Source organism: Doryrhamphus excisus, chromosome 19 (assembly GCF_030265055.1).
Source record: "Doryrhamphus excisus isolate RoL2022-K1 chromosome 19, RoL_Dexc_1.0, whole genome shotgun sequence".
In the NCBI taxonomy this organism is placed as follows: domain Eukaryota; kingdom Metazoa; phylum Chordata; class Actinopteri; order Syngnathiformes; family Syngnathidae; genus Doryrhamphus; species Doryrhamphus excisus.
This window is the reverse complement of record NC_080484.1, coordinates 16,085,435-16,113,223: the sequence shown is the minus strand read 5'-3', so window position 1 is coordinate 16,113,223 and position 27,789 is coordinate 16,085,435. Positions and strand designations below refer to the sequence as shown.

Here is a 27,789-nt window from a genome sequence, read left to right as displayed (position 1 = left end):
ATAGAAGCCTATGGCAGTGTGTCAGGTAAGCTAGCTAATTTTAAAAGTTGTTTTTTTAAACCGTGAAAAGTCGTTTTAAAACCGTTTAACAATTACCGCCAAACAATTGGCGTCTACAGCGCCAAAACAATGCTTTAGTAGTGTTGTAAATATGACATTCCAACAGTTATTCAAACAATTCATCGACAACAAACAAGCTAAATTAATCGGAAAACAAACAAGCTAAATTAACCACAGACTGGAGCCAAATGCAGGTAAAAAACACGTCACTCATATGTGAGTCAAGCCGGTGGAAGTAGACACAAGCACCGGTAAGGCAAATGGCAAAAAAAGCAGATAAAGAATAACTGCAGCACTATGGGGAAGTAGCGGCTAGTAAAGGCTCCGTCAATAGCGCCAAAACAGGAAACAAATACAAAATAAAAGCACCGAAAAGGAAATGTAGTCTAATAAAGGAAAGCCAAAAACAATATAATGACACTTTTAGCCTTAAAATTGCTGTAGACAGCCTGACGTTGTGGTTCAGGTTCCTTCTTTGTATTTTAACCGTTTGTAGTTTTTCTTGAAATCACTCATTTTAGAGCATGGTTTGAGTTCTGAAAGATTTTAGTGTTGCCTACAAGTGTTTTAAGTTTAATTTTTCCCAAGATGGAGGATAGTCTGCTTTCTTAATACCATTCCTAATAATACTATTTAGGATGTTGTTCTCATGTTGTTTTTGTTCTTGTTTGGTTTTTAATATTCATTCTGACACATTCTCAAAATTGTTGTTCACTTTCATTCATTCATTTTCTACCGCTTATCCTCACGAGGGTTGCAGGGGGTGCGGGAGCCTATCCCAGCTGTCTTGGGGCGAGAGGCGGGGTACACCCCGGACTGGTGGCCAGCCAATCACAGGGCACATATAGACAAACAACCATTCACACTCACATTCATATCTATGGACAATTTGGAGTTGCTAATTAACTTAGCATGTTTTGGACGAGTTTTTAGTGCGAAGGCCACACATCTAGGAAACCGGAGTACTTATTATTGCTTATATCAGGGGTCTCAAACACGTGGCCCGTGGGCCAATCATGGCCCGCAGGACACTAGTTTGAGGCCCCCCGCCTTGATATGAAAGTTTAATGTTTGATATGGATGCTGTATGGTATCATGTACCCATAAAAAATTATTACATTTGATTAATGTTCATGTTAAAGGTTAAATAACTGTTAATAGTTATCCTCCCTATCCGTGTGGAAGTGGTAAGTTTTTTGGCTATTTAAGTTTAAAGGAAATAACTTGAAGGCTACCGTTTAGGTCGCTAGCTCTCTAGTTTGCGAGTTAGCATGTGTCTCGAGACCCTGCAGTTGCGCAATATGTTGTAAATAAAAAGAGTATAAATGTGACTATAGTCGTGTTTTGTCATGTCTACAGGGCTCTAATAATGCTTTGTTCATTTTAATATGAAAAAAATAATTTGTCTACCCGCCAACTATATGTGGTTTTTATTATTTGCCGTTTTATTATTATTATATTTATTTATTTATATATATTTATTTTATTTATTTATTTTTCATCTTATTTTGTGTAGAAAAAAAAGAAAAAAAATTTGAGAACAGTGGAATGTTTTATCAGAGCTTTTATTGTAGAAAATCGGAAAAACTGAAACTGTTTTTAATAAATGCGTTTTTTTTGTTTTTTTTTGGAAAACCTGATGCGGCCCAGCCTCGCCCAGACCCTAGCTCCAGTGCCCCCCCCCCAGGTAAATTGAGTTTGAGACCCCTGGCTTATATTATATTGCTTATGACAAAAAAGTAAGTCTATATTGAGCTCTATCCAACTTTTGTTTTGGGCAACAGTGACCTCTGCTGGCAAGCATGTAAATGACAGCATCCCTCTTATCATGTTGACGTGCTTATTTCTGTCCATTCCAACTTATTTTCATCTGCACAAACAAACAATACTGTACATCATAACAGCACGTTGGGATCAAATGGGAATTGTTGGCAGGCGTAATCGTTCAAATCAGCGTCTTGGAGATTTACAGGACGCTAGGGGGCGACACAAGGTTAAAAAAGAAGACCAGTGTGAACAACACATACATACATCTACTTTATACTCATTTACATTTACATTTATTTCAATATGAATCGACTTTATACGCATATAAATCTGTTTTATATTTATTTAGTTTTACTTTACTCATTCAAATCTACTTTATATTCAGTGAAATGTGCTTTGCACTCATCAAAATTATCCAATATAATTCTACATTATATTCATTCAATACTCATACAAATATACAATATAAATTCAATTGATATTTATTGAAATGAAATGAACTTTAAATAAATATAATAGAGTTACTGTGTGTGTATATAGGGCAGGGGTGGGCAAACTACGGCCCGAGGTTCACATCCGGCCCGCCTGTTTTTTTCCAAACTCAACATACAATTTATCAATTTGGTTATTTGATGTGGTCTGTTGTTTACAAAATGCTCCTGGAAAAAGTAACACAAGCACAAAAATAAAAATAAAAATAAAAATAAAAATAAAAATAAAAATAAAAATAAAAATAAAAATAAAAATAAAAATAAAAATAAAAATAAAAATAAAAATAAAAATAAAAATAAAAATAAAAATAAAAATAAAAATAAAAATAAAAATAAAGACAATAATAATAAGAAGGATGTTGTTAATAATAATAATAAGAAGAATGTTGTTAATAATAATAATAAGAAGAATGTTGTTAATAATAATAATGATAATACTATTGTTATATTAATATTGTTGTTAATATTAATATAATAATAGTCATAATATTATTATTGTTATTAACAATAATAATAATAATATAATGATAACAACATTACTATAACTAATAATAACAAATCTAATATAATAATATAATATATATAAAATAATAATAAAGACAATAATAATAATAATAAAAATAATAATACATTTAATTTCCAACACACTTTACATCAAATAAATGATTTCAAAGTGCACATATATGAGTGCTAAATTGCATGAAAAAAATAAATGCTATGGGTGATGGGCTATTTTGAGGCGGTGTGGCTAATCCTTGTTATTTAGACGGTCGATATTTCCCTGATTCAGCATAAAAACTGTTTTTGGATTCATGGTACGGTTGTATTTGTTCTACTTGTTGTACTTATCGCACAAATTCAATCATTGTCATACTAATGATGATTTTGCCGGCAGATATAAAAGCAGGTTAGAATTGGCACAGGTATTTCAGGGACAGTGGCATTTCTATGAGGGAGACCGCCTGTTTAGATCATCAAAACATGGGCGCTACCTTGTAAACCCTTTTAAAGGTTTGGCTTCATACCTTATTGCGTCGTTTGAATGAAAATTGTGAGTCAAGAGTTCAGCAATTAGCGCTACTTAGACCATATACCCTGTTTGGTTTATTACACCCGCACATTTTTTTTTTTTTTTTTTTAAGAAAGGCAGAAAGTAAATGTAGCTCCAAGGACGTCTTTTAAAAGGTGTTTTAGTCATAAACTTTACCACACATTCATCAGTCAAAGCGTTATGAGTACACAGAGTTCACTTTTACTTACTGTAAACACTGCTCGCTGATATTGTAGTGCTTCACACGGCTGCACAGTTATGTACCGCCATCCCTCCTTTACTGTATGCTGCTTCATTCCGTTCCGCACCCACCCCTACTATATATACTCATAGTTTTACAATAGAAAACCTGTTTACCGCCTTCTAAATACGCTTTCTAACATGATTAGAGCCCTGTAGACATGAAATAACGCCCCTATAGTCACCTTTACACTCCTATTACCTAATATAATAGACATAATTAGACACATAAGACATAAAAAAACTGTTCTCAACCTTCTAAATGTGTCTTTTATCGTGATTAGAGCTCTCTAGACATGAAATAGCACCCCTATAGTCACCTTTATACTCTTATTACCCAAAATTGTAGACATAATAAGACATACGAGACATAAAAAAACCCTGTTTGCCGCCTTTTAAATACACTTTTTAATGTGATTAGAGCCCTCTAGACATGAAATAACACCCCTACAGTCACCTTTACACTCCTATTACCCAATATAGTAGACATAATAAGACAGAAAATCTGTTTACTAACTTCTAAACACACTTTTTAATGTGATCAGAGCTCTCTAGACATGACATTATTATATTATAGTAAAACAAAATATTAAATATTAATATCAATAATAATAATAATTGTTAATATTATTATACAATAATTATTATTATATTATTATGATAATAATAATAATAATAATATAATAATAATAATAATAATTACTGACCTTATTGGTAAAACAATACCAAACGGAAAATACTAAAATCCTATGTTTACTAACAACAATAATAATAATTGTTAATATTATTATATAATAATTATTATTATATTATTATGATAATAATAATAATAATAATTATATAATAATAATAATAATTATTATTATTATTATTGTTGTTGTTGTTATTAAACATATGATTTTAGTATTTTCCGTTTGGTATTGTTTTAATAACAACAATAATAATAATAATTGTTAATATTATTATATAATAATTATTATGATAATAATAATAATAATATAATAATAATAATTATTATTATTATTATCATTATTATTATTATTGTTGTTATTAAACATATGATTTTAGTATTTTCAGTTTGGTATTGTTTTACCAATAAGTTTAATATAAGGTTAATATTATTATATAATAATAATTATTATATTATTATGATAATAATATAAAAATAATAATAATAATAATAATAATAATAATAATAATAATAATAATAATAATAATAATAATAATAATAATAATAATTATTATTATTATTATTATTATTATTATTATTATTATTATTGTTGTTATTAAACATATGATTTTAGTATTTTCCGTTTGGTATTGTTTTACCAACAAGGTCGGTGAGGCCTGCACTTCTTTAGATGTGGTCGTGGGGTCTTTTGTGACCTCTCGGATGAGACGTGACTGCGCTCTTGGGGTCACGTTGGTTGGCCGGCCACTCCTGGGAAGGTTCCCCACTGTTCCGTGTTTTGGCCATTTGTGGACAATTGCTCTCTCTGTGGTTGGCTGGAGTCCCAGAGCTTTATACATGGCTTTTTTTTTCTCAATGGAAGCACTTTCCTTTCCACTTCCTTTTGTTTTGATCTACTAATATTTACATTTGTTTGATGATCTGAAACATTCAAGTGTGATGAAAATATAAAAACAAATCAAGAATGTCCAGTTTACATAGATAGAATATTTGAATATTAGTATTTAGAATATGCTTTTGAAGCGGAATAAGCATGGATAATTTGTCTCTTATCGTGCGGCGTGCGAGTGCCATGAGGCGTGAAGACGAGACGGCGTGTTTAGAAGCGAATGCTAATGTGTGTGTGTGTGTGTGTGTGTGTGTGTACATTGGGAATAAAGGAATAAAGCATATACTAGCACAGGGGTGGGCAAACTTTTTGACTCGCGGGCCGCATTGATATAACAAAATTTCCGGAGGGGGGGGGGGGGGGGGGGGCAGACTATATATTTTACACGTAACAGTCCACCTGATATTATTGTATCTGTAAAATTGTCATGCAATCTGCTATTATTATTTATTATTTTATATTTATATTTAAATATTTTAAAAATAATAAAATATTATAATAATTAAAATAAAATTAAAATAATAATTATTATATTATTATTATGTAAAATATGCAAATATAACAATATTATTATATATAATTAATATAAGAATTAGCTTTAATATAATAAATATAATAATCATAATAGTTCTAATAATAATATAATAATTATTATTTTAATTTTTATTATTATTATGTGCTTGTGTCTCTTTTTTCAGGAGCACTTTGTAAACAACAGACCATGTCAAAAAACGAAATTGATACAACCATCAAAAGGTTGGCTCAGGCCATGATGCCAGGTTGTATGTTGAGTTTAAATTAAATACTTTGGAAAGATTGGGCGGGCCGTATTCAAACACTTGGCGGGCCGGATGTGGCCCCCGGGCCGTAGTTTGCCCACCCCTGTACTAGCATATTGGATGGATTTTCAAAAAGAGAGCAAGAGTTTGTAAACACAGACAAAATGAACAAAATAAGATGAAAACAACGAGAAACAACACGTGTGTGTTGTCAAATACTGGGCTAAACTGTGAACCAAACAAACAAAAAAAACTCTTTTAGAATTCCTGCCTTTGTTCCCATCAGGCTTTGCTGCACACAATGGCTGCCAATGACAAAGTAACTGTTGCAGCAATAAAAAGAAGTGCTCAAATTACAGCGCCGACAATAAACTCGGGCCGGGCGCCGTCTGCAGGACAAAAGAGTGTCACCTAAAACTACTCAGGGAGATGCTAGAGAAAGAGAAATGACTGTTGTGGATTTGTGGTGGCGTTTAGGCTGCCGTCTGCTGCACTTGACAAAAGCACATTAGCACAACGCTAATCACGTGCGTGGCATCGCTGCGCTGCACGAAAACACCCAGCAGTCACACTTATATATGTACTGACTCTATCTACTGTATATTTATTGTATATACAGTAGAACCTTGGTTAACATCATTCATTGCTCCCAGAAGGTCAGACTCTAACCAAAACAGATGCGAACCAAAATTTTTTTCCCCATATATTGTAGATATGTAGATCATCTTCTCAGAAAGAGCCCGCCGTGGTGTAGTGGTTAGGGTGCCCAGGTTCAAATCTCGACTAGTAAGCGTCATCGGTATTCGTCCGGAAGGGCATCCGTAATATAACGGGCTCAAGCCAAATCAAAGACTTTAACCAGGAAAAAGCCAAAAGAAACAAACAAATCTGTCCCAGAAAGCCACGACAGTGGTACCTCGGTTAACATCCGTCCTGGTTAACATACAAAATGTTTGCCTTGGTTTAAGATTAAGATATGCCTTAATTCGTCCCTCATTGGGGAAATTTGTTTGTGTTTGCCAGCTTGTTTACGCCACCATCTTGGATCACGTGCCCACACGTGAATGTTAACCAAATACACACTAACCGGGGCGTTGCTTCCACTGTATATCCATCCGTCTATCTCTCTTTTTTATCTATCTACAGTAATCCCCCTCGTAAGATTGCTTATTTAGGAATGGAATATTTTCATAGAGCAAAGAAAAATCAGTTTACCACCTTCTAAATATACTTTTTAACATCATTAGAGCCCTTGAGAGATGAAATAACACCCCTATAGTCACCTTTACACTCCTATTGCCCAATATAGTCTTGAAGGCTGGAATGATGTTAAAAAGTGTATTTAGAAGGTTTCTATGTCTTATTTTCTCTTGTTATGGCTACCATATTGGGTAAAAGAAGGTGGCTATAGGGGTGTTATTTCATGTCTAGAGGGCTCTAATCGTGTTAAAAAGTGCATTTACGTAAAAGGCGGGAAACAGGTTATCTTTGTCTTAGTTTATCTTATTATGGCTACTGAAAGAAAAACAACAACAACATGGCTACTAAATTGGGTAATAGGAGTGTGAAGGTGACTATAGGGATGCTATTTCCTGTCCAGTGGGCTCTAATCATGTTAAAAAGCATATTTAGAAGTTGGTAAACAGGTTATCTATGTCTTATTTGATCTTATTATGGATACCATATTGGATAGTAGGAGTCTAAAGGTGACTATAGGGATGTTATTTCTTGCCTAGTGGGCTCTAATCATGTTTAAAAGCACATTTAGAAGTCGGTAAACAGGTTATCTATGTCTTATTTTATCTTGTTATGGCTACCATATTGGGTAATAGGAGTCTAAAGGTGACTATAGGGATGTTATTTCCTGCCTCGTGGGCTCTAATCATGTTAAAAAGCATATTTAGAAGTCGGTAAACAGGTTATCTATGTCTTATTTTATATTATTATGGCTACCATATTGCGTAATAGGAGTGTGACGTTGACTATAGGGATGTTATTTCCTGCCCAGTGGGCTCTAATCATGTTAAAAAACATATTTAGAAGTCGGTAAACAGGTTATCTATGTATTATTTTATCTTATTATGGCTACCATAGTGGGTAATAAGAGTGTAAAGGTGACTATAGGGATGTTACTTCTTGCCTAGTGGGCTCTAATCATGTTTAAAAGCATATTTAGAAGTCGGTAAACAGGTTATCTATGTATTATTTTATCTTATTATGGCTACCATAGTGGGTAATAAGAGTGTAAAGGTGACTATAGGGATGTTACTTCTTGCCTAGTGGGCTCTAATCATGTTTAAAAGCATATTTAGAAGGTGGGAAACAGGTTATCTATGTCTCATTTGATCTTATTATGGCTATCATATTGGGTAATCGCCGTGTAAAGGTGGCTATAGGGATGTTATTTCCTGCCTAGTGGGCTCTAATCATGTTAAAAAGCGTATTTAGAAGTCGGTAAAGAGGTTTTCTATGCTATAAGTACCCAAATATTGCTTCTATAAATAAGCAGTCGTACCTGGTGTAAACGGACTGATGACGTTGGAGTATGGAAGCAACGAAGCGCCATACAGGAGGGATTACTGTAATCCTTTCCTGTTATTTATCTTTCTGTTGTAAAGTACAGAATAAATTGGTGTTTTTTTTCATTTGATGTTGCAAATTAATCATCCTGTGATGAACTATGATGAATAATCTGGTTGGACGATTGATCTGCGACGCCAACAAAGGTGAACACACACAGCAATGCGTTCCAGTCGTTAGCTCACCTGTCAACTGTTTTAAATGATGAAAGCCAGTGTGTAAATTTCAATTGCAATAAAAAAAAAAAAAGAGTTATTAATGATAATGATTATGGTTTCCCAGCGGCGTGTTTTCAAACCCTCGGAGAATCCAGCGCGGCTGAAAACAAGCTATTAGAGAGTTCAAGAACAGCTTGCTCTCTTACTGTGGAACATAACCAGCACATTTCCCGACATAAAGAAGAGCCATGAATGTCGGCATTCATCTTCAGTTAGCATGTCGTCGCCTCTCCAAGGCCTGCGCTCTCCACACGAGCCTCCCCTCCTGCATCGCGAGGGCTAAAAGGCTTTTGCAACAAAAAAATTACAAAGTAGCCGTCAGCCATCACAACACGGCAACGCGCGCAACTTCGTCCTTTCACACGCGGGGTCATATTGGAGCCCCAATGACTTTGCTCTGCTTTGCGGCGTCGTGTTAACTCGCTTTATGTCCCTCGGAAACAAACATTTCCACCACTGCTCTTTTACTCGCGACACAATGTCACACTTACGTATTCACACCAGTACTACTGATAAATTAGCAGCTGAAAGGAATTATTGGTAATAATGGGCGGCACGGTGGTCTAGTGGTTAGCGCGCAGACCTCACAGCTAGGAGACCAGGGTTCAATCCCACCCTCGGGCATCTCTGTGTGGAGTTTGCATGTTCTCCCCCCGTGCATGCGTGGGTTTTCTCCGGGTACTCCGGTTTCCTCCCACATTCCAAAAACATGCTAGGTTAATTAGCCACTCCAAAATGTCTCCTTTGGCCCGCGGGCCACGTGTTTGAGACCCCTGATATAAGCAATAATAAGTACTCCGGTTTCCTAGATGTGTGGCCTTCGCACTAAAAACTCGTCCAAAAACATGCTAGGTTAATTAGCCACTCCAAAATGTCTCGTTTGGCCCGCGGGCCACGTGTTTGAGACCCCTGATATAAGCAATAATAAGTACTCCGGTTTCCTAGATGTGTGGCCTTCGCACTAAAAACTCGTCCAAAACATGCTAGGTTAATTAGCCACTCCAAAATGTCTCGTTTGGCCCGCGGGCCACGTGTTTGAGACCCCTGATATAAGCAATAATAAGTACTCCGGTTTCCTAGATGTGTGGCCTTCGCACTAAAAACTCGTCCAAAACATGCTAGGTTAATTAGCCACTCCAAAATGTCTCGTTTGGCCCGCGGGCCACGTGTTTGAGACCCCTGATATAAGCAATAATAAGTACTCCGGTTTCCTAGATGTGTGGCCTTCGCACTAAAAACTCGTCCAAAACATGCTAGGTTAATTAGCCACTCCAAAATGTCTCGTTTGGCCCGCGGGCCACGTGTTTGAGACCCCTGATATAAGCAATAATAAGTACTCCGGTTTCCTAGATGTGTGGCCTTCGCACTAAAAACTCGTCCAAAACATGCTAGGTTAATTAGCCACTCCAAAATGTCTCGTTTGGCCCGCGGGCCACGTGTTTGAGACCCCTGATATAAGCAATAATAAGTACTCCGGTTTCCTAGATGTGTGGCCTTCGCACTAAAAACTCGTCCAAAACATGCTAGGTTAATTAGCCACTCCAAAATGTCCATAGGTATGAATGTGAGTGTGAATGGTTGTTTGTCTATATGTGCCCTGGGATTGGCTGGCCACCAGTCCAGGGTGTTTTTAGCTGATTCTATTGGAGGATGCTATTGATTGTATGAGATTAGCACAAACAATCACACAACATATGTTGTTCTATTTGCTTTGTTTAGAATAATAATATATAATAATAATAATCCATGCTATGATGTAATGAATAAGCCTTTCTGGTATATCGTATGGAGAGTCCAGTTTGGAAGAATAGAAGATGATTTTTCCCAGTTTTTGAGAAGCTTTTCCCCAAATTCCTAAATATATTTTTGCGTGTGAGATTAGCATGGAAGGAATGATGATGGGACGCGCACAAGGCCGACAGCAGCAGCCGGCGGGCCGCCACGGCGTCCATTGTGCGAGGCCCGAGTCGGCGTATCCTCTATCTCTTTCCCAGGCCGAGGCTCGGCTTCCCCCTCAGCGGCGCCCTTTTTCCCCTCCCGTTCTCTACCTTTGTCCCACGCCGGATCCCGCCCACGTCAGGCTGGAAGCGTGAATAAAGTTAGTTCAACACGCAGCCCTTAAAGCCAGCCCCAGACTGCCGGCCAGCAGAATGGTTTGTTAATAGTCCAATTAGATAATTGCTATCTTTCACTCCTTTCCCTCTCTCTTTCCCATCAAGGCATGAATGGCACTCCGGGAGGGGGGCGGCTTGAAGGGGGCTTGTGGCCGGCTAAGGTGACAAGAAGGAGCTGAATTGAATCTTTGTGGCCTAATCAATGGTCTTATTGGATTAGTGGCCACTGCTGTGTTGAGAGATATTGTTGCACTGACAATTAAAATAGCTAAGAGTTGCTGGCTGGATGGCTGTGGGTGGGTGGGTCGGTGGGGGGGGGGGGGGGGGTTGGAGAGCGGTGGGGCGGGGCGGGGCGGGGGCCATTCCGGGGCCATGCATGCGTGAGAGAGTGTAGGGAGCCTCGGCGCTAATGACCAGTTTTGTTGGGGCGGGGTGGGGGGCCGTGGGGGGGGGGGGGGGGGGGGGGGGTATGTGGGGGGGGTGCTTGTGCTAATGTGTAGGTTAAGATGATGAGAGCGCGTGGGTCGATACTGGAATATCGATACTTACGATATCGTCCCAACACAAAATCAGATCTGTTTTTCCTGCCCCCCCCCCCCCCCCCCCCCCCCCCCCCCAACAGTCACTGGCCCTTTGTATAATATTAAATAATACATGTATTCAAAAGCAATCAATAAAAATGTGTAAATAACAAGGAATTGAACTATTTACAAAAAATGTATTTAAAAAATAAAATAAAAAGTTATAAAAATATATAAAAAAAATAACGAATAAATTAAATTAAATTAAATTAAATTAAATTAAATTAAATTAAATTAAATTAAATTAAATTAAATTAAATTAAATTAAATTAAATTAAATTAAATTAAATTAAATTAAATTAAATTAAATTAAATTAAATTAAATTAAATTAAATTAAATTAAATTAAATTAAATTAAATTAATAATTATTATTGTCAATCACCCTGCTACATCAATATACTCCAGGTTTATTTTTTTTTAATTACATGAATTACATTGTGAATTCAGAGAAAAAAAAGGAGTGAAACATAATTTATCATCTATAAAAATAATACATGTATTCAAAAGCAATCAATAAAAATGTGTAGATAATAAGAAATTGTGGGGCCCATGAAAAAAAAAGGTTGCAAAAAGTTATAAAAATATATTAAAAAAAAAAAATTAAATTAAATTAAATTAAATTAAATTAAATTAAATTAAATTAAATTAAATTAAATTAAATTAAATTAAATTAAATTAAATTAAATTAAATTAAATTAAATTAAATTAAATTAAATTAAATTAAATTAATAATTATTATTGTCAATCACCCTGCTACATCAATATACTCCAGGTTTATTTTTTTTTTAATTACATGAATTACATTGTGAATTCAGAGAAAAAAAAAGGAGTGAAACATAATTTATCATCTATAAAAATAATACATGTATTCAAAAGCAATCAATAAAAATGTGTAGATAATAAGAAATTGTGGGGCCCATGAAAAAAAAGGTTGCAAAAAGTTATAAAAATATATTTAAAAAAAAAAATTAAATTAAATTAAATTAAATTAAATTAAATTAAATTAAATTAAATTAAATTAAATTAAATTAAATTAAATTAAATTAATAATTATTATTGTCAATCACCCTGCTACATCAATATACTCCAGGTTTTTTTTTTTTTTTTAATTACATGAATTACATTGTGAATTCAGAGAAAAAAAAGGAGTGAAACATAATTTATCATCTATAAAAATAATACATGTATTCAAAAGCAATCAATAAAAATGTGTAGATAATAAGAAATTGTGGGGCCCATGAAAAAAAAGGTTGCAAAAAGTTATAAAAATATATAAAAAAATTTTTTAAATTAAATTAAATTAAATTAAATTAAATTAAATTAAATTAAATTAAAAATTATTATTGTCAATCACCCTGCTACATCAATATACTCCAGGTTTATTTTTTTTTAATTACATGAATTACATTTTGAATTCAGAGTAAAAAAAGGAGTGAAATGTCTTTGTGAAGGAGACTACTTTGGGATCTGTATCGGCGATACCAGTCTGAATTAGACTCGGTATCGAATGGGAAAGGAAATCTGGGGAGGGGGGGGGGGGGGTCGCTTTGTGTAGAAAAGGAGTCGTAAAGAGAAAAGTCCGGTACTTTAGATGTGAAATAAGAAGGATGAGTTCCATTCCGTTGCTTTGCTTTCCTTCCACAAGTTGCCTGCAATCAGGTGCACAGTGAAAAGTTGGGGTGGCGGTGGGGGTGGTGGTGGTGGTGGTGGGGTGGCCTGCTGTGGGGGTGGTGGGTTTGGGGGGGGTGTCGGTTTTGGGGAGATGAAGAAATGAAAGACAGGGAAAAAAGGAAAGTAAGTTTGGGGAGGTCTGGAGCAACGCTGTCGGAGCACCGAGGTAGGCTGATGCGAGTCCCGGGGTAGGCTCGGCTGCCGGGAAAGACCAATCATTTTCTCTCAGGAAGGAAAACCGCGTTACCGTTTTTCCCTCCGAGCCTTTTTCCACGTCTTCACCAGCTCACGCGGCAAAATGACTGCAATCAGTTGAAAACCGGCGAGGACTCATCTGCGGCTCGCCTGATGTCTCGGGACGCAACATTTCACTCAGACGCCCAACATCACTGAGGTCATCTGAGATCATCGGAGATCATTGGAGATCCGCGCCAGTCATCCTCGGCTTTCTTCCTTTGGTGGGCAAAGTGTGTGAGGCTCCAAAACCACATCACACAATCTCCTCCTTTCTCTTTCTGCAAAGCAGACAAAGGAAGGGGAGAAAGAAAAAAAAAAAAAGAGGCAAGTCCAAGAGGATAAAGTGAGCATGGAGGTCAGGTACAACCAAGACACGGAAGGAATGGTTCTGAAGAATGGACTCACGGAGAGCAAAGACGCCATGGACTCCCAGGACAGGTTGTCCAAAAGCTTCCTCAAGGAGCCGCACGGTTCCTTCTCCTCCTCGCCCGCTGTGGACAACTGTGACAAGAACCGGGCCGGCGCCGCAGACCCGGACTACTGTCGGAGGATACTCGTACGAGGTAACGCCCGGCGTCACGCGATGCCTGGGAACATCACACACACTTTTTCTTACTCCGTTTTTTTTTTTTTATTCCGCTCGTTCCTATTGTCAATTTAAATAATAATAATATCATTAAAATGTTGCTTTTCTCCAATCATATTTTTTTTTATTTCTAGATTTCACATCTTTCAAAATCTTGCAAATTTACTACCAAATATCTTCTATCAAGTATCGTTTCAAGTATCATAATATCCCCCAAACCTGACTTTACCCGTTTTTACCATCAATTGTCTCATAATAATAATCATAACGATAATTATCATCATTATTTAGCCTCATTTTTATTGACATAATACATCTTTCAATTACTCTCAACAAATAGCATTTTATGGAGTATATATATATATATATATATATATATATATATATATATATATATATATATATATATATATATATATATATATATTTTTTTTTTTGTTTTTTTTTTTTGTGTGGAGTACATGTATATTCTACTTCATTTAAAGTTATACTTTGTATAAAGTTAATAATTATACTTCATATCAAGAAATTAAAGTACAATTGTGTTTTAGAGGAAGTATAATCCTGCTTTATTGACATAATACATCTTTCAATTACTCTCAACAAATAGCATTTTATGGCGTATATATATATATATTTTTTTTTTGTGGAGTACATTTATATTCTACTTCATTTAAAGTTATACTTTGTATAAAGCATAATTGTACTTCACATAAAGCACAGCTGTACTTCGTATCAAGCATAATCATACTTCATATCAAGAAATTAAAGTACAATTGTGTTTTAGAGGAAGTATAATCCTGCTTTATTGACATAATACATCTTTCAATTACTCTCAACAAATAGCATTTTATGGCGTATATATATATATATTTTTTTTTTTTGTGGAGTACATGTATATTCTACTTCATTTAAAGTTATACTTTGTATAAAGCATAATCATATTTCACATAAAGCACAGCTGTACTTCGTATCAAGCATAATTATACTTCATATCAAGAAATTAAAGTACAATTGTGTTTTAGAGGAAGTATAATCCTGCTTTATTGACATAATACATCTTTCAATTACTCTCAACAAATAGCATTTTATGGCGTATATATATATATATATATATTTTTTTTTGTGGAGTACATGTATATTCTACTTCATTTAAAGTTATACTTTGTATAAAGCATAATCATACTTCACATAAAGCACAGCTGTACTTCGTATCAAGCATAATTATACTTCATATCAAGAAATTAAAGTACAATTGTGTTTTAGAGGAAGTATAATCCTGCTTTATTGACATAATACATCTTTCAATTACTCTCAACAAATAGCATTTTATGGCGTGTATATATATATATATATATATATATTTTTTTTTTTGTGGAGTACATGTATATTCTACTTCATTTAAAGTTATACTTTGTATAAAGCATAATTGTACTTCACATAAAGCACAGCTGTACTTCGTATCAAGCATAATTATACTTCATATCAAGAAATTAAAGTACAATTGTGTTTTAGAGGAAGTATAATCCTGCTTTATTGACATAATACATCTTTCAATTACTCTCAACAAATAGCATTTTATGGCGTATATATATATATATATATTTTTTTTTGTGGAGTACATGTATATTCTACTTCATTTAAAGTTATACTTTGTATAAAGCATAATTATACTTCATATCAAGATATTAAAGTACAATTGTGTTTTAGAGGAAGTATAATCCTGCTTTATTGACATAATACATCTTTCAATTACTCTCAACAAATAGCATTTTATGGCGTGTATATATATATATATATATATATATATATATATATATATATATATATATATATATATTTTTTTTTTTTTTTTTTTGTGGAGTACATGTATATTCTACTTCATTTAAAGTTATACTTTGTATAAAGCATAATCATACTTCACATAAAGCACAGCTGTACTTCGTATCAAGCATAATTATACTTCATATCAAGAAATTAAAGTACAATTGTGTTTTAGAGGAAGTATAATCCTGCTTTATTGACATAATACATCTTTCAATTACTCTCAACAAATAGCATTTTATGGCGTATATATATATTTTTTTTTTTTTGTGTGGAGTACTTGTATATTCTACTTCATTTAAAGTTATACTTTAGCATAATTATACTTCATATCAAGAAATTAAAGTACAATTGTGTTTTAGAGGAAGTATAATCCTGCTTTATATGTGGTACAATTATACTTGATATGAAGTATAATAATAATAATAAGAGAGATAATAATAATAATAATAATAATAATAAGAGAGATATAAGAGAGATAATAATAATAATAATAATAATAATAATAATAAGAGAGATATAAGAGAGATAATAATAATAATAATAATAATAATAATAATAATAATAAGAGAGATATAAGAGAGATAATAATAATAATAATAATAATAATAATAATAATAATAATAATAATAATAATAATAATAATAATAATAATAATAAGAGAGATATTTCAACATGATAGAAATGGTGTGAATATTTTTTTCCATTCTTTATTAAATTGCTGAAGCATTGCCAGCATGAAAACACACTTCAGTTATGATCATAATCATAATCATAATCATGATGGAGATCTAGATAGTATGTATAGATACGGATACTATAGTACGTGTAGATATACTAGAGTATAAAGTCCAGCTATCAGGGCCTGTAGTCTTAGTGAAGGTTTTGGAGGAGGAGTGAACCAGCCAAGCGATATTAGCGATATTGACCAAAGACCATGTGATCGTTCCAGACGCAAAGGGCTCCATCAGGGAGATTATCCTACCCAAGGGTTTGGACTTGGACCGTCCCAAGAGAACACGCACGTCCTTCACGGCGGAGCAGCTGTACAGGTTAGAGATGGAGTTTCAGAGGTGTCAGTATGTTGTGGGACGGGAGCGCACCGAACTGGCCCGCCAGCTCAGTCTGTCTGAAACTCAGGTAGGCACGATGACTTTTCATATCGATATCGTCATATCATTTCATTCATACGCTTGCATACGCTTGCATACGCTTGCATACGCTTGCATACGGTACATCATTATCATCTCTGCTACGTCTGTCATGGCCTTCCTCCTCACCCAAATATACTCCCTGTAGAATATACTACATTACACTACCATGCAATATGTACACAATATATACACGTGTATAGAGTATACATAAATACATACATGAGCAGTGCAAGGCATCGTTGCGGCTTGGACTTTGATCAAGTTCCGTACTTGACCTTCACTTGGCCTTGGAATAAAATATTGGACAATTTAGTACTCTATATTTATTTCTTCACTTCATGGATTTGTCAGTGCAGTATTATGGATATAATATGTCCTTCACAGGTGTGTATGTATGTATGTATGTATGTATGTATGTATGTATGTATGTATGTATGTATGTATGTATGTATGTATGTATGTATGTATGTATGTATGTATGTATGTATGTATGTATGTATGTATGTATGTATGTATGTGTGTGTGTGTGTGTGTGTATGTATGTATGTATGTATGTGTGTATGTATGTATGTATGTATGTGTGTGTGTGTGTATGTATGTATGTATGTATGTATGTATGTATGTATGTACTATGCATGCATATATGTATGTACACTTGCATGTGTGTTTTTATGCATGCATGCATGCATGTATGTATGTATGTATGTATGTATGTATGTATGTATGTATGTATGTATGTATGTCTGTATATATGTACGCATGTATGCATGTACTATGCCTGTCTATGTCTATGTATGTATGTGTGTGTGTGTGTGTACGTACATATGTAAGTATGTGCAGAGTTGGCAGGCCATGTATGACCTTTCTTCGTACTCTTCCTTCCTTCCTTCCTTCCTTCCTTCCTTCCTTCCTTCCTTCCTTCCTTCCTTCCTTCCTTCCTTCCTTCCTTCCTTCCTTCCTTCCTTCCTTCCTTCCTTCCTTCCTTCCTTCCTTCCTTCCTTCCTTCCTTCCTTCCTTCACTCCACCCCACACCGCCTTTCAAACCAAACTTTCAATAAAATAAAAACGGTTATTTCGATAAAGTAAAAAAAAAAAACGTTTTATTTTCAACTGTCTATTGTGTTACAAAAAAATAAAAACTGTAGTTTTTTTCAAGGTACATTTCAAGTAGAAATGTAGGATTTGATTGAGTAAAGTAAACAACAACGCCAGGATGGGATTAGGATTAGGAAGAACGACAAACTAGGTAGCGGTGTCCAATGTGTATCCCAGGGGCCATTGTTGGCACACAGATGGTGTTGATGGACCCTCAGCATATTAGAAAATACTTGAAGGTTTGGCAGTAATACTGCAAATGTAAAGAAAGATGAGCATATCATCAAGCAGATGGTTCGTTCCTTTCTTCTAAGATGTTTGCATTGACTTAGCATGCAAGGCATCCCTGGCTGCTCTACCGCGCCGCCATTTTCTACCAACGTCTAAGCATCGCCATCGCCATCACTACAACATATTCATGCATGCATGGCTGTACTGCAACATGCAGTATTCATGTATTTCATGGCTTGTACTGCAACGTGTTTAGGTAGTCTCTGGTGGGGGCCTTTTTATTGGCCTCCTCCTAAAATGCTAATTACAGTAGCCATTAAACTGGAATATTAATATAAATACCATATACAGTAGTCATTATACTGCAATATTAATATTAATGCCATATACAGTAGTCATTATACTTCAATATTAATATTAATACCATCTACAGTAGTCATTATACTGCAATGTTAATATTAATACTAAATACAGTAGTCATTATACTGCACTATTAATATTAATACCATATACAGTAGTCATCATACTGCAATATTAATATTAATACCATATACAGTAGTCATCATACTGCAATATTAATATTAATACCATATACAGTAGTCATCATACTGCAATATTAATATTAATTCCGTGTACAGTAGTCATTATACTGCACTATTAATATTAATACCATATACAGTAGTCATTATACTGCGATATTAATATTAATACCATATACAGTAGTCATTATACGGCACTATTAATATTAATACCATATACAGTAGTCATTATACTGTGATATTAATATGAATACTTTGTACTACAGTAGTCATTATACTGCAATATTAATATTAATGCCATGTACAGTAGTCATTATACTGCACTATTAATCAGTAGTCATTATACTGCACTATTAATATTAATACCATATACAGTAGTCATTATACTGTGATATTAATATGAATACTTTCTACTACAGTAGTCATTATACTGCAATATTAATATTAATACCATATACAGTAGTCATTATACTGCAATATTAATATTAATACCATCTACAGTAGTCATTATACTGTGATATTAATATTAATACCATATACAGTAGTCATTATACTGCACTATTGATATTAATACCATATACAGTAGTCATTATACTGTGATATTAATATTAATACCATATACAGTAGTCATTATACTGAACTATTGATATTAATAACATATACAGTGGTCATACTGTGATATTACTATGATTACCATGTACAGTAGTCATTATACTGCAATATTACTATGAATACAGTATACAGTAGTCATACTGTGATATTCACATGAATACCTTATACTACAGTAGTCACTATACTGTGATATTACTATGAATACCATAAACAGTTGTCATTATACTGCAATATAAAATGTATACCATGTACAGTAGTCATTATACTGTGATATTACTATGGATACCATATACAGTAGTCATTGTACAGCGATATTAATAGTAATACTATACACAGTAGTCATTATACTGTGATATTCATATGAATATCATATACATTAGTCATTATACTGAAAAGATTGTGTTCTTTGTGTGCAATTTCCAAAGAATGCTAGTATTTCTTTCCAAAATAATAATAATAATAATAATAATAATAATAATAATAATAATAATAATAATAATAATAATAATAATAATAATAATAATAATAATAATAATAATAAGTGTAAATAAAGGAGGGTAAATAGTGTACATAATAAATACACCTTTCACTCTCAATACATTCATTTTATTTGATGAATATTATGACATATTATGACATATTTTCCATATTTTAGCCACAAGCTAAAATGATTCCTTATTGCCAGGATGTTGTCATCATTTTGCCTTTTGTTTCCCTATTTTTACTCAGTAAATCATAATAATAATAATAGTAAAATAGATAATAATAATAATAATAATAATAATAATAATAATAATAATAATAATAGAAAAAACATTTTTTGTTAAAGCTGCAGGCCCCCATGTTGGACAGCCCTGCACCGAAAGCATGTTTTACATCAGGAGTGTCCAAAGGTGGCCGGGGGGCCTTTTGCAGCCCGCGGTCACTGCTGTTTTTTTTTTATTTAAAATATAGATGTATAGATACAGTATATATATATAGAGTATATGTACTACGTACTGTATATATTGGACTCCACCATGTCATTTATATTTACTACATATTTTAAATGTCACACACGACTATTTTTATGTATTGCTGCAACATTCATAATCATGTATGCAACAATACTTTGCAATGGATGTATGCATTTATTGCAATATTTGCAATATTTTGCAATATTTTTTTGCAATATCGTCATATGTGTGTGTGTGTGTGTGTGTGTGTGTGTGTGTGTTTGTGTGTAGGGAGCACTCACATCAACATATTTACATCACACATGTCACCTTCATACTGTAGGAATAAATCACTTTGTACCATCAACACCATCATTGATTGATTGATTGATTGATTGATTGATTGATTGTGTTGTGACAGAAAGGCTTTTATACTCAAACAAAAATACCACAATCATCCTATTAGAACTCCTTAAATTATGTATTTCTATACCTGTATACGTACGTGGATGTGTCAGCATTTACTGTTTATTATATCATATATGATCATATATATCATATATTATGTCAATCACATCCAAATCATACAATCAATGATATTGATATCATTTCCATATGCAGTATAATAATAATAATAATAATAATAATAATAATAATAATAATAATAATAATAATAATAATAATAATAATAATAATAATAATAATAATAATAATAATAATAATAATAAATAAATAATAAATAAATAAATAATAAAAATAATAAAAATAATAAAATAAATAATAATAATAATTAATAATAATAATAAATAATAATAATAAAATAAATAATAATAATAATAATAATAATAATAATAATAATAATAATAATAATAATAATAATAATAATAATAATAATAATAATAATAATAATAATAATACAGCTGGGATAGGCTCCAGCACCCCCGCTACCCTCGTGAGGATAAGCGGTAGAAAATGAATGAATGAATGAATAATATATAATATATAATATATAATATAATGATATTATATAGTTGTAATATGTACAGTGTGTGTGTGTGTGTGTGTGTGTGTGTGTGTGTGTAGTGATTGAATCCAATGTAACAATGCGCATGCATGCTTCCACGCCATGTCAGCCATTTTCAACATATCACATGACATGTATTTTATTTGCATTATTATTATTATCATTCTAGTGATTATGATTATGATGATGATGTTATTATCAGCTGATATCATCTATGTTCTTCATGTCTTTCATGAAACTTACACAACACCGACTTTTACTACTACTAATAGTACTATTGTTGTATGATGAGAGAATGAGTATTTATGTCTGATATTTTTGCTTATTATTTCTACGATATTGGGTAATATGAGTGTAAAGGTGACTATAGGGGTGCTATGTCATGTCTAGGGGGCTCTGCTAATGTTAAAATGTCTATTTAGAAGACGGTAAACAGGTTTTCTTTGCTCTATAGTTGATAAAAAAATTAATCAATACAAATAGAAGAAAAAAATACGATGAACTAAAAGTGTTTTAGAAGTCATCATTTTTTAATTAACATTTGTGCCCAAATTACTGTACAGTGTGTCTTTTTGATTACATTTGTTTCTATTTTCTAAATATATATCTAATATTATATATAATTATTATTATTATTATTATATTATTATTTATAAATATTATATAATTATAATATTATAATTTTTTAAAATATTTTTATAATAATAACTTTTTCTTAATAATAACATATTTAAATAAATAGATAAAAATAAATCTATATTCAATTTTATTACAATAATATTACAAATAATAAAAACACAGCTATTTACAAAGTACAACTGCAATTACATGAAAATGTATATACAAATATAATAATAATAATTATTATAATATTATAATTTTTAAATAAAAATTTATAATAATAACTTTTTCTTAATAATAACATATTTAAATAAATAATAGATAAAAATAAATCTATATTCAATTTTGTTACAATAATATTACAAATAATAAAAACATAGCTATTTACAAAGTACAACTACAATTACATTACAATCTATATACAAATATAATAATAATAATAATTATAATATTATAATTTTTTGTAAATACATTTTTTATAATAATAACTTTTTCTTAATAATAACATATTTAAATAAATAATAGATCAAAATAAATCTATATTCACTTTTGTTACAATAATATTACAAATAATAAAAACACAGCTATTTACAAAGTACAACTACAATTACATTAAAATGTATATACAAATATAATAATAATAATTATTATTATAATATTATAATTAATTTTTTTTACAATAATAACTTTTTCTTAATAATAACATATTTAAATAAATAATAGATAAAAATAAATCTATATTCAATTTTGTTACAATAATATTACAAATAAGAAAAACACAGCTATTTACAAAGTACAACTACAATTACATTAAAATGTATATACAAATATAATAATAATAATAATAATAATAATAATAATAATAATAATAATAATAATAATAATAATAATAATAATAATAATAATAATAATAATAATAATAATAATAATAATAATAATAATAAAATAAGTGTTTTTTTTACATGCCTTATGCTTTTATGGCCCACATAATATGACGTGGCCCCCGGGCCTTGAGTTTGACACCCATATAATGAAATATAAGACGTGTATATATAAATGAGATGTGATGAGAAAGTGTTTTTCCACATGCCGGGAATGGTGAGAGCGGATGTGGATACTTCCGGATGCTCCTGAACGCTTCCGTCAGGACCAAACGGCGTTGTGTCTTTGTCCCCAGGTCAAGGTGTGGTTCCAGAACCGGCGCACCAAGCAGAAGAAGGATCAGGGGAAAGACTCCGAGCTGCGCTCCGTGGTCTCCGAGACGGCGGCCACCTGCAGCGTCCTCAGACTGCTGGAGCAAGGTCGTCTGCTCACGCCCTCGGGCCTGCCCGCCATGCTGCCCCACTGCGGCAGCGGCGCTCTGGGCACGGCGCTCCGCCAGGCCTCCCTCGGCGTAGCCGTCAACGGAAGCGGAGGAGGAGGAGGAGCAGCCGGCAGCAGCCCTCCTCTACCCGCCGCCACCGGCTCAGGGACCGTGCCGGGTCTGCAGAGCTCGGCCGCCGCCGCCGCTCACGGCCTCTTCAGCTTCCCCATGCCCTCCTTGCTCGGCGGCGTCGCCAACCGCATTTCCTCCAACCCGCTTTCCATGGCCACCTCGCTAGCCGGCAACCTGCAGGAACTCTCCGCCCGCTACCTGAGCTCCTCTGCTTTCGAGCCTTACTCGCGGACCAACGGCAAAGACGCCATGGACAAGAAGAACCTGGAATGAAGCTTTGTGTTGACTTTAATCGTCCTTCTTTCGCTCCTTGTGTCTCTTCTGTGTCATCATGTCCGTCACATCATCCGCGTGCCAACAGGAAACGACAAAAACCCCCGCTCGCTCTGGTTTGGGTTAGGTCAGGGTTCCCAAGAGCGCACAAGATGTCAAATGTTGACTTTGTAACCCATAAGAAGCCACAAATGATGACCTTGCACTTCTTCAAAGGTATCATTATTATTATTATTATTATTATAATAGAATAATTATATGTAATATCTCACTATATTGATCACCAGCACATGGACCCAAGCCCCCACATAGCCGCCCCTCGGCTTAAAGGAAAATTCTGTGACGGCCCTAATCGGAATGTTTGACACACTATTAGGAATGTTCTCAATTCAATTCAATTCAATTACCACGGTGGTCTAGTGGTTAGCGCGCAGACCTCACAGCTAGGAGACCAGGGTTCAATTCCACCCTCGGGCATCTCTGTGTGGAGTTTGCATGTTCTCCCCGTGCATGCGTGGGTTTTCTCCGGGTACTCCGGTTTCCTCCCACATTCCAAAAAAAACATGCTAGGTTAATTAGCCACTCCAAATTGTCCATAGGTATGAATGTGAGTGTGAATGGTTGTTTGTCTATATGTGCCCTGTGATTGGCTGGCGACCAGTCCAGGGTGTACCCCGCCTTACGCCCGAAGACAGCTGGGATAGGCTCCAGCCCCCCCCCCGCAACCCTCGTGAGGAAAAAGCGGTAGAAAATGAATGAATGAATGAATTCAATTACAACGGAACCTCCGTTAGCATACACCGTCATTTTTGACCGAAATTTCGGAAAATCCGATTGATATGATTTGTTATCGGCCGCACGGCGGTCGAGTGGTTAGTGTGCAGACCTCACAGCTAGGAGACCCGAGTTCAATCCCACCCTCGCATGCCTGGGTTTTCTCCGGGTAGAAAATTAGAAAGAAAATTAATGAGTGATTTGGTTAGAGTATGTTTTGGTTAGAGTCGGGTGAAAATTTATGATGCTAAACGAGGTTCCACTGTAATTCAAAATGAAATGGATTAGAAATGAAAAAGAGAGGGGCTGCACGGTGGTCGAGTGGTTAAAGAGCAGACCTCACAGCTAGGAAACCGGAGTTCAATCCCACCCTCGGCCATCTCTGTGTGGAGTTTGCATGATCCCCCCGTGCATGCGTTGGTAGACAATTTGAAAATTAGAAAAAATAAGAAAATTAATGAATGATTTGTTATGGCAAAAATGTATTTGGTTAGAGTATGTTTTGGTTAGAGTCGGGCAAATTTATGATGCTAAGCGAGGTTCCACTGTAATTCAACATGAAATGGATTAGAAATGAAAAAGAGAGGGGCTGCACGGGGTTCGAGTGGTTAGCGCACCGACCTCACAGCTAGAAGACCCGAGTTCAATCCCACCCTCGGCCATCTCTGTGTGGAATTTGCATGATCCCCCCGTGCATGCGTGGGTAGACAATTTGAAAATTAGGAAAAAAATAGAAAATTAATGAATGATTTGTTATGGCAAAAAATGGATTTGGTTAGAGTATGTTTTGGTTAGAGTCGGGCGAATTTATGATGCTAAACGAGGTTCCACTGTAATTCAAAATGAAATGGATTAGAAATGAAAAAGAGAGGGGCTGCACGGTGTTCGAGTGGTTAGCGCACCGACCTCTCAGCTAGAAGACCCGAGTTCAATCCCACCCTCGGCCATCTCTGTGTGGAGTTTGCATGCGTGGGTTTTCTCCGGGTACTCCGGTTTCCTCCCACATTCCAAAAAAAACATGCTAGGTTAATTAGCGACTCCAAATTGTCCATAGGTATGAATGTGAGTGTGAATGGTTGTTTGTCTATATGTGCCCTGTGATTGGCTGGCCACCAGTCCGGGGAGAACCCCCACCCCGCCTCTTGCCCCGAGACAGCTGGGATAGGCTCCAACACCCCCTGCGACCCTTGTGAGGATAAGCGGTAGAAAATGAATGATTTGTTATGGCAAAAATTTATTTGGTTACAGTACGTTTTGGTTAAAGTCGGGCGAATTTATGATGCTAAGCGAGGTTCCACTGTAATTCAAAATGAAATGGATTAGAAATGAAAAAAAGAGGGGCTGCACGGTGGGTGAGTGGTTAGCGCGCAGACCTCACAGCTAGGAGACCCGAGTTCAATCCCACCCTCGGCCATCTCTGTGTGGAGTTTGCATGCGTGGGTTTTCTCCGGGTACTCCGGTTTCCTCCCACATTCCAAAAACATGCTAGGTTAATTAGCCACTCCAAATTGTCCATAGGTATGAATGTGAGTGTGAATGGTTGTTTGTCTATATGTGCCCTGTGATTGGCTGGCCACCAGTCCAGGGTGTACCCCCACCCCGCCTCTTGCCCCAAGACAGCTGGGATAGGCTCCAGCACCCCCTGCGACCCTTGTGAGGATAAGCGGTAGAAAATGAATGATTTGTTATGGCAAAAATTTATTTGGTTAGAGTACGTTTTGGTTAAAGTCGGGCGAATTTATGATGCTAAGCGAGGTTCCACTGTAATTCAACATGAAATGGATTAGAAATGAAAAAGAGAGGGGCTGCACGGTGGTCGAGTGGTTAGCGCGCAGACCTCACAGCTAGGAGACCCGAGTTCAATCCCACCCTCAGCCATCTTTGTGTGAAGTTTGCATGATCCCCCCCGTGCATGCGTTGGTTTTCTCCGGGTAAAAAATTTGAAAAATAGAAAATTAATGAATGATTTGTTATGGCAAAAATTTATTTGGTTAGAGTACGTTTTGGTTAAAGTCGGGCGAATTTATGATGCTAAGCGAGGTTCCACTGTAATTCAAAATAAAAAAAGCTGGAGGGAAACTGTCTGACCGTCACATGACAGGCACGTTTCCTGGGATTTGTTGGCTTGAAGTACGTAGACCGTGATGTTTTTATGGCTTCTCATGGGTTCAAGTGATGTTTGAGATTGAATCGGGTATTATGAATATGAAAAGTTTTGGACACACTTTTAAAGTGGAGAAAGAATAGGCTTTGTGCGCAAATACTCAAATACACGAGATGAAGTACATGACGTCAGAAGTCAGCAGTACTTTGAATAGAAAGATCGTCCATTGAAGAAGCGGGATTGTCATTCTCTCAATGCTTTGTTGAAGACCGCCATCTTGCAGTGCGGAGCCTTTCCTTTTGCTAAAACGTCTTGTGTGTGATTTGAGTAGCATTGTGAGTGTTTTGGGTGTTGTCCTGAAGAAAAAAGGAATCCCGCGGCATGGACGTTTTCCACTTTCTCCTGGATTGTAAATTATTGTCTTTTGTAATGATGACATCAGGTGGAAATGAAGAACGAATGTATTGATCGGATTGATCAATCGAATCTTATCGATGACGTATTTAGTGCCGTGTCGTGTGATTTGTAAAATGTGCTGTCCAATATGTGCATAAATATAAATATATCTACATATATACACTATATATCATCATGTATATCATGCATAGTGTATTTTCTATTTCTTTCATATGGTAAATGTGACATTTCATGATGTTATGCATCAATACACGGTGGTTTGATATCATATACGCTTTGGACTTTTCATTTATGGAAGAACACGGCACAGAAACGCCGATTCCGATCACATTTCTACACACATTTTTTTTTTTTTTTTGGCCCTCAGAATCTTGTCAAGTAAAATTTAAAGTTATTCCATATGGCAATAATTAGCTTTGTCAGCTATCATAAAAAGCTAAGATGTGGATGTTATGGTCACATGGCGAGCATATACTGACCTTCATTTGGCATCTTTAATACACAAAAAGTATCCAATTGGACCCCCCTCCCGCATCCTTGAATGTTTTTACTACATACTACAAGTAGGGCTGCAACTAACCGTGATTTTCATCGTCATTAATCAGTCGATTATTTTCCAATTAATCCGATTTTCAAAGGTATCCAATCAAAGTTCCAGTCATGCTTTATCAGATAGAATTCATCACAGACTTCATTTGACAGATTTCCACATTCTGTAACATTGCTGCGATACGTTTCAACAAGGATACAAAAACGCTACCGGACAACTGAACGGCACCAGGATGAAAAGGCACA

General features: G+C 34.7%; 1 protein-coding gene across 1 annotated transcript; it reads left to right on the top strand.

Moving 5' to 3' along the window:
• Window positions 1-8: 8 nt before the first annotated feature.
• vax1 (ventral anterior homeobox 1) lies at window positions 9-27,245 on the top strand. Its single transcript, XM_058056664.1, has 4 exons — window positions 9-25; window positions 13,660-13,933; window positions 16,733-16,920; window positions 23,169-27,245. The coding sequence occupies exons 1-4, from the start codon at window positions 11-13 to the stop codon at window positions 23,697-23,699; spliced, it is 1,008 nt and encodes a 335-aa protein (XP_057912647.1). The 5' UTR covers window positions 9-10; the 3' UTR covers window positions 23,700-27,245.
• The last annotated feature ends 544 nt before the right edge of the window (window positions 27,246-27,789 follow it).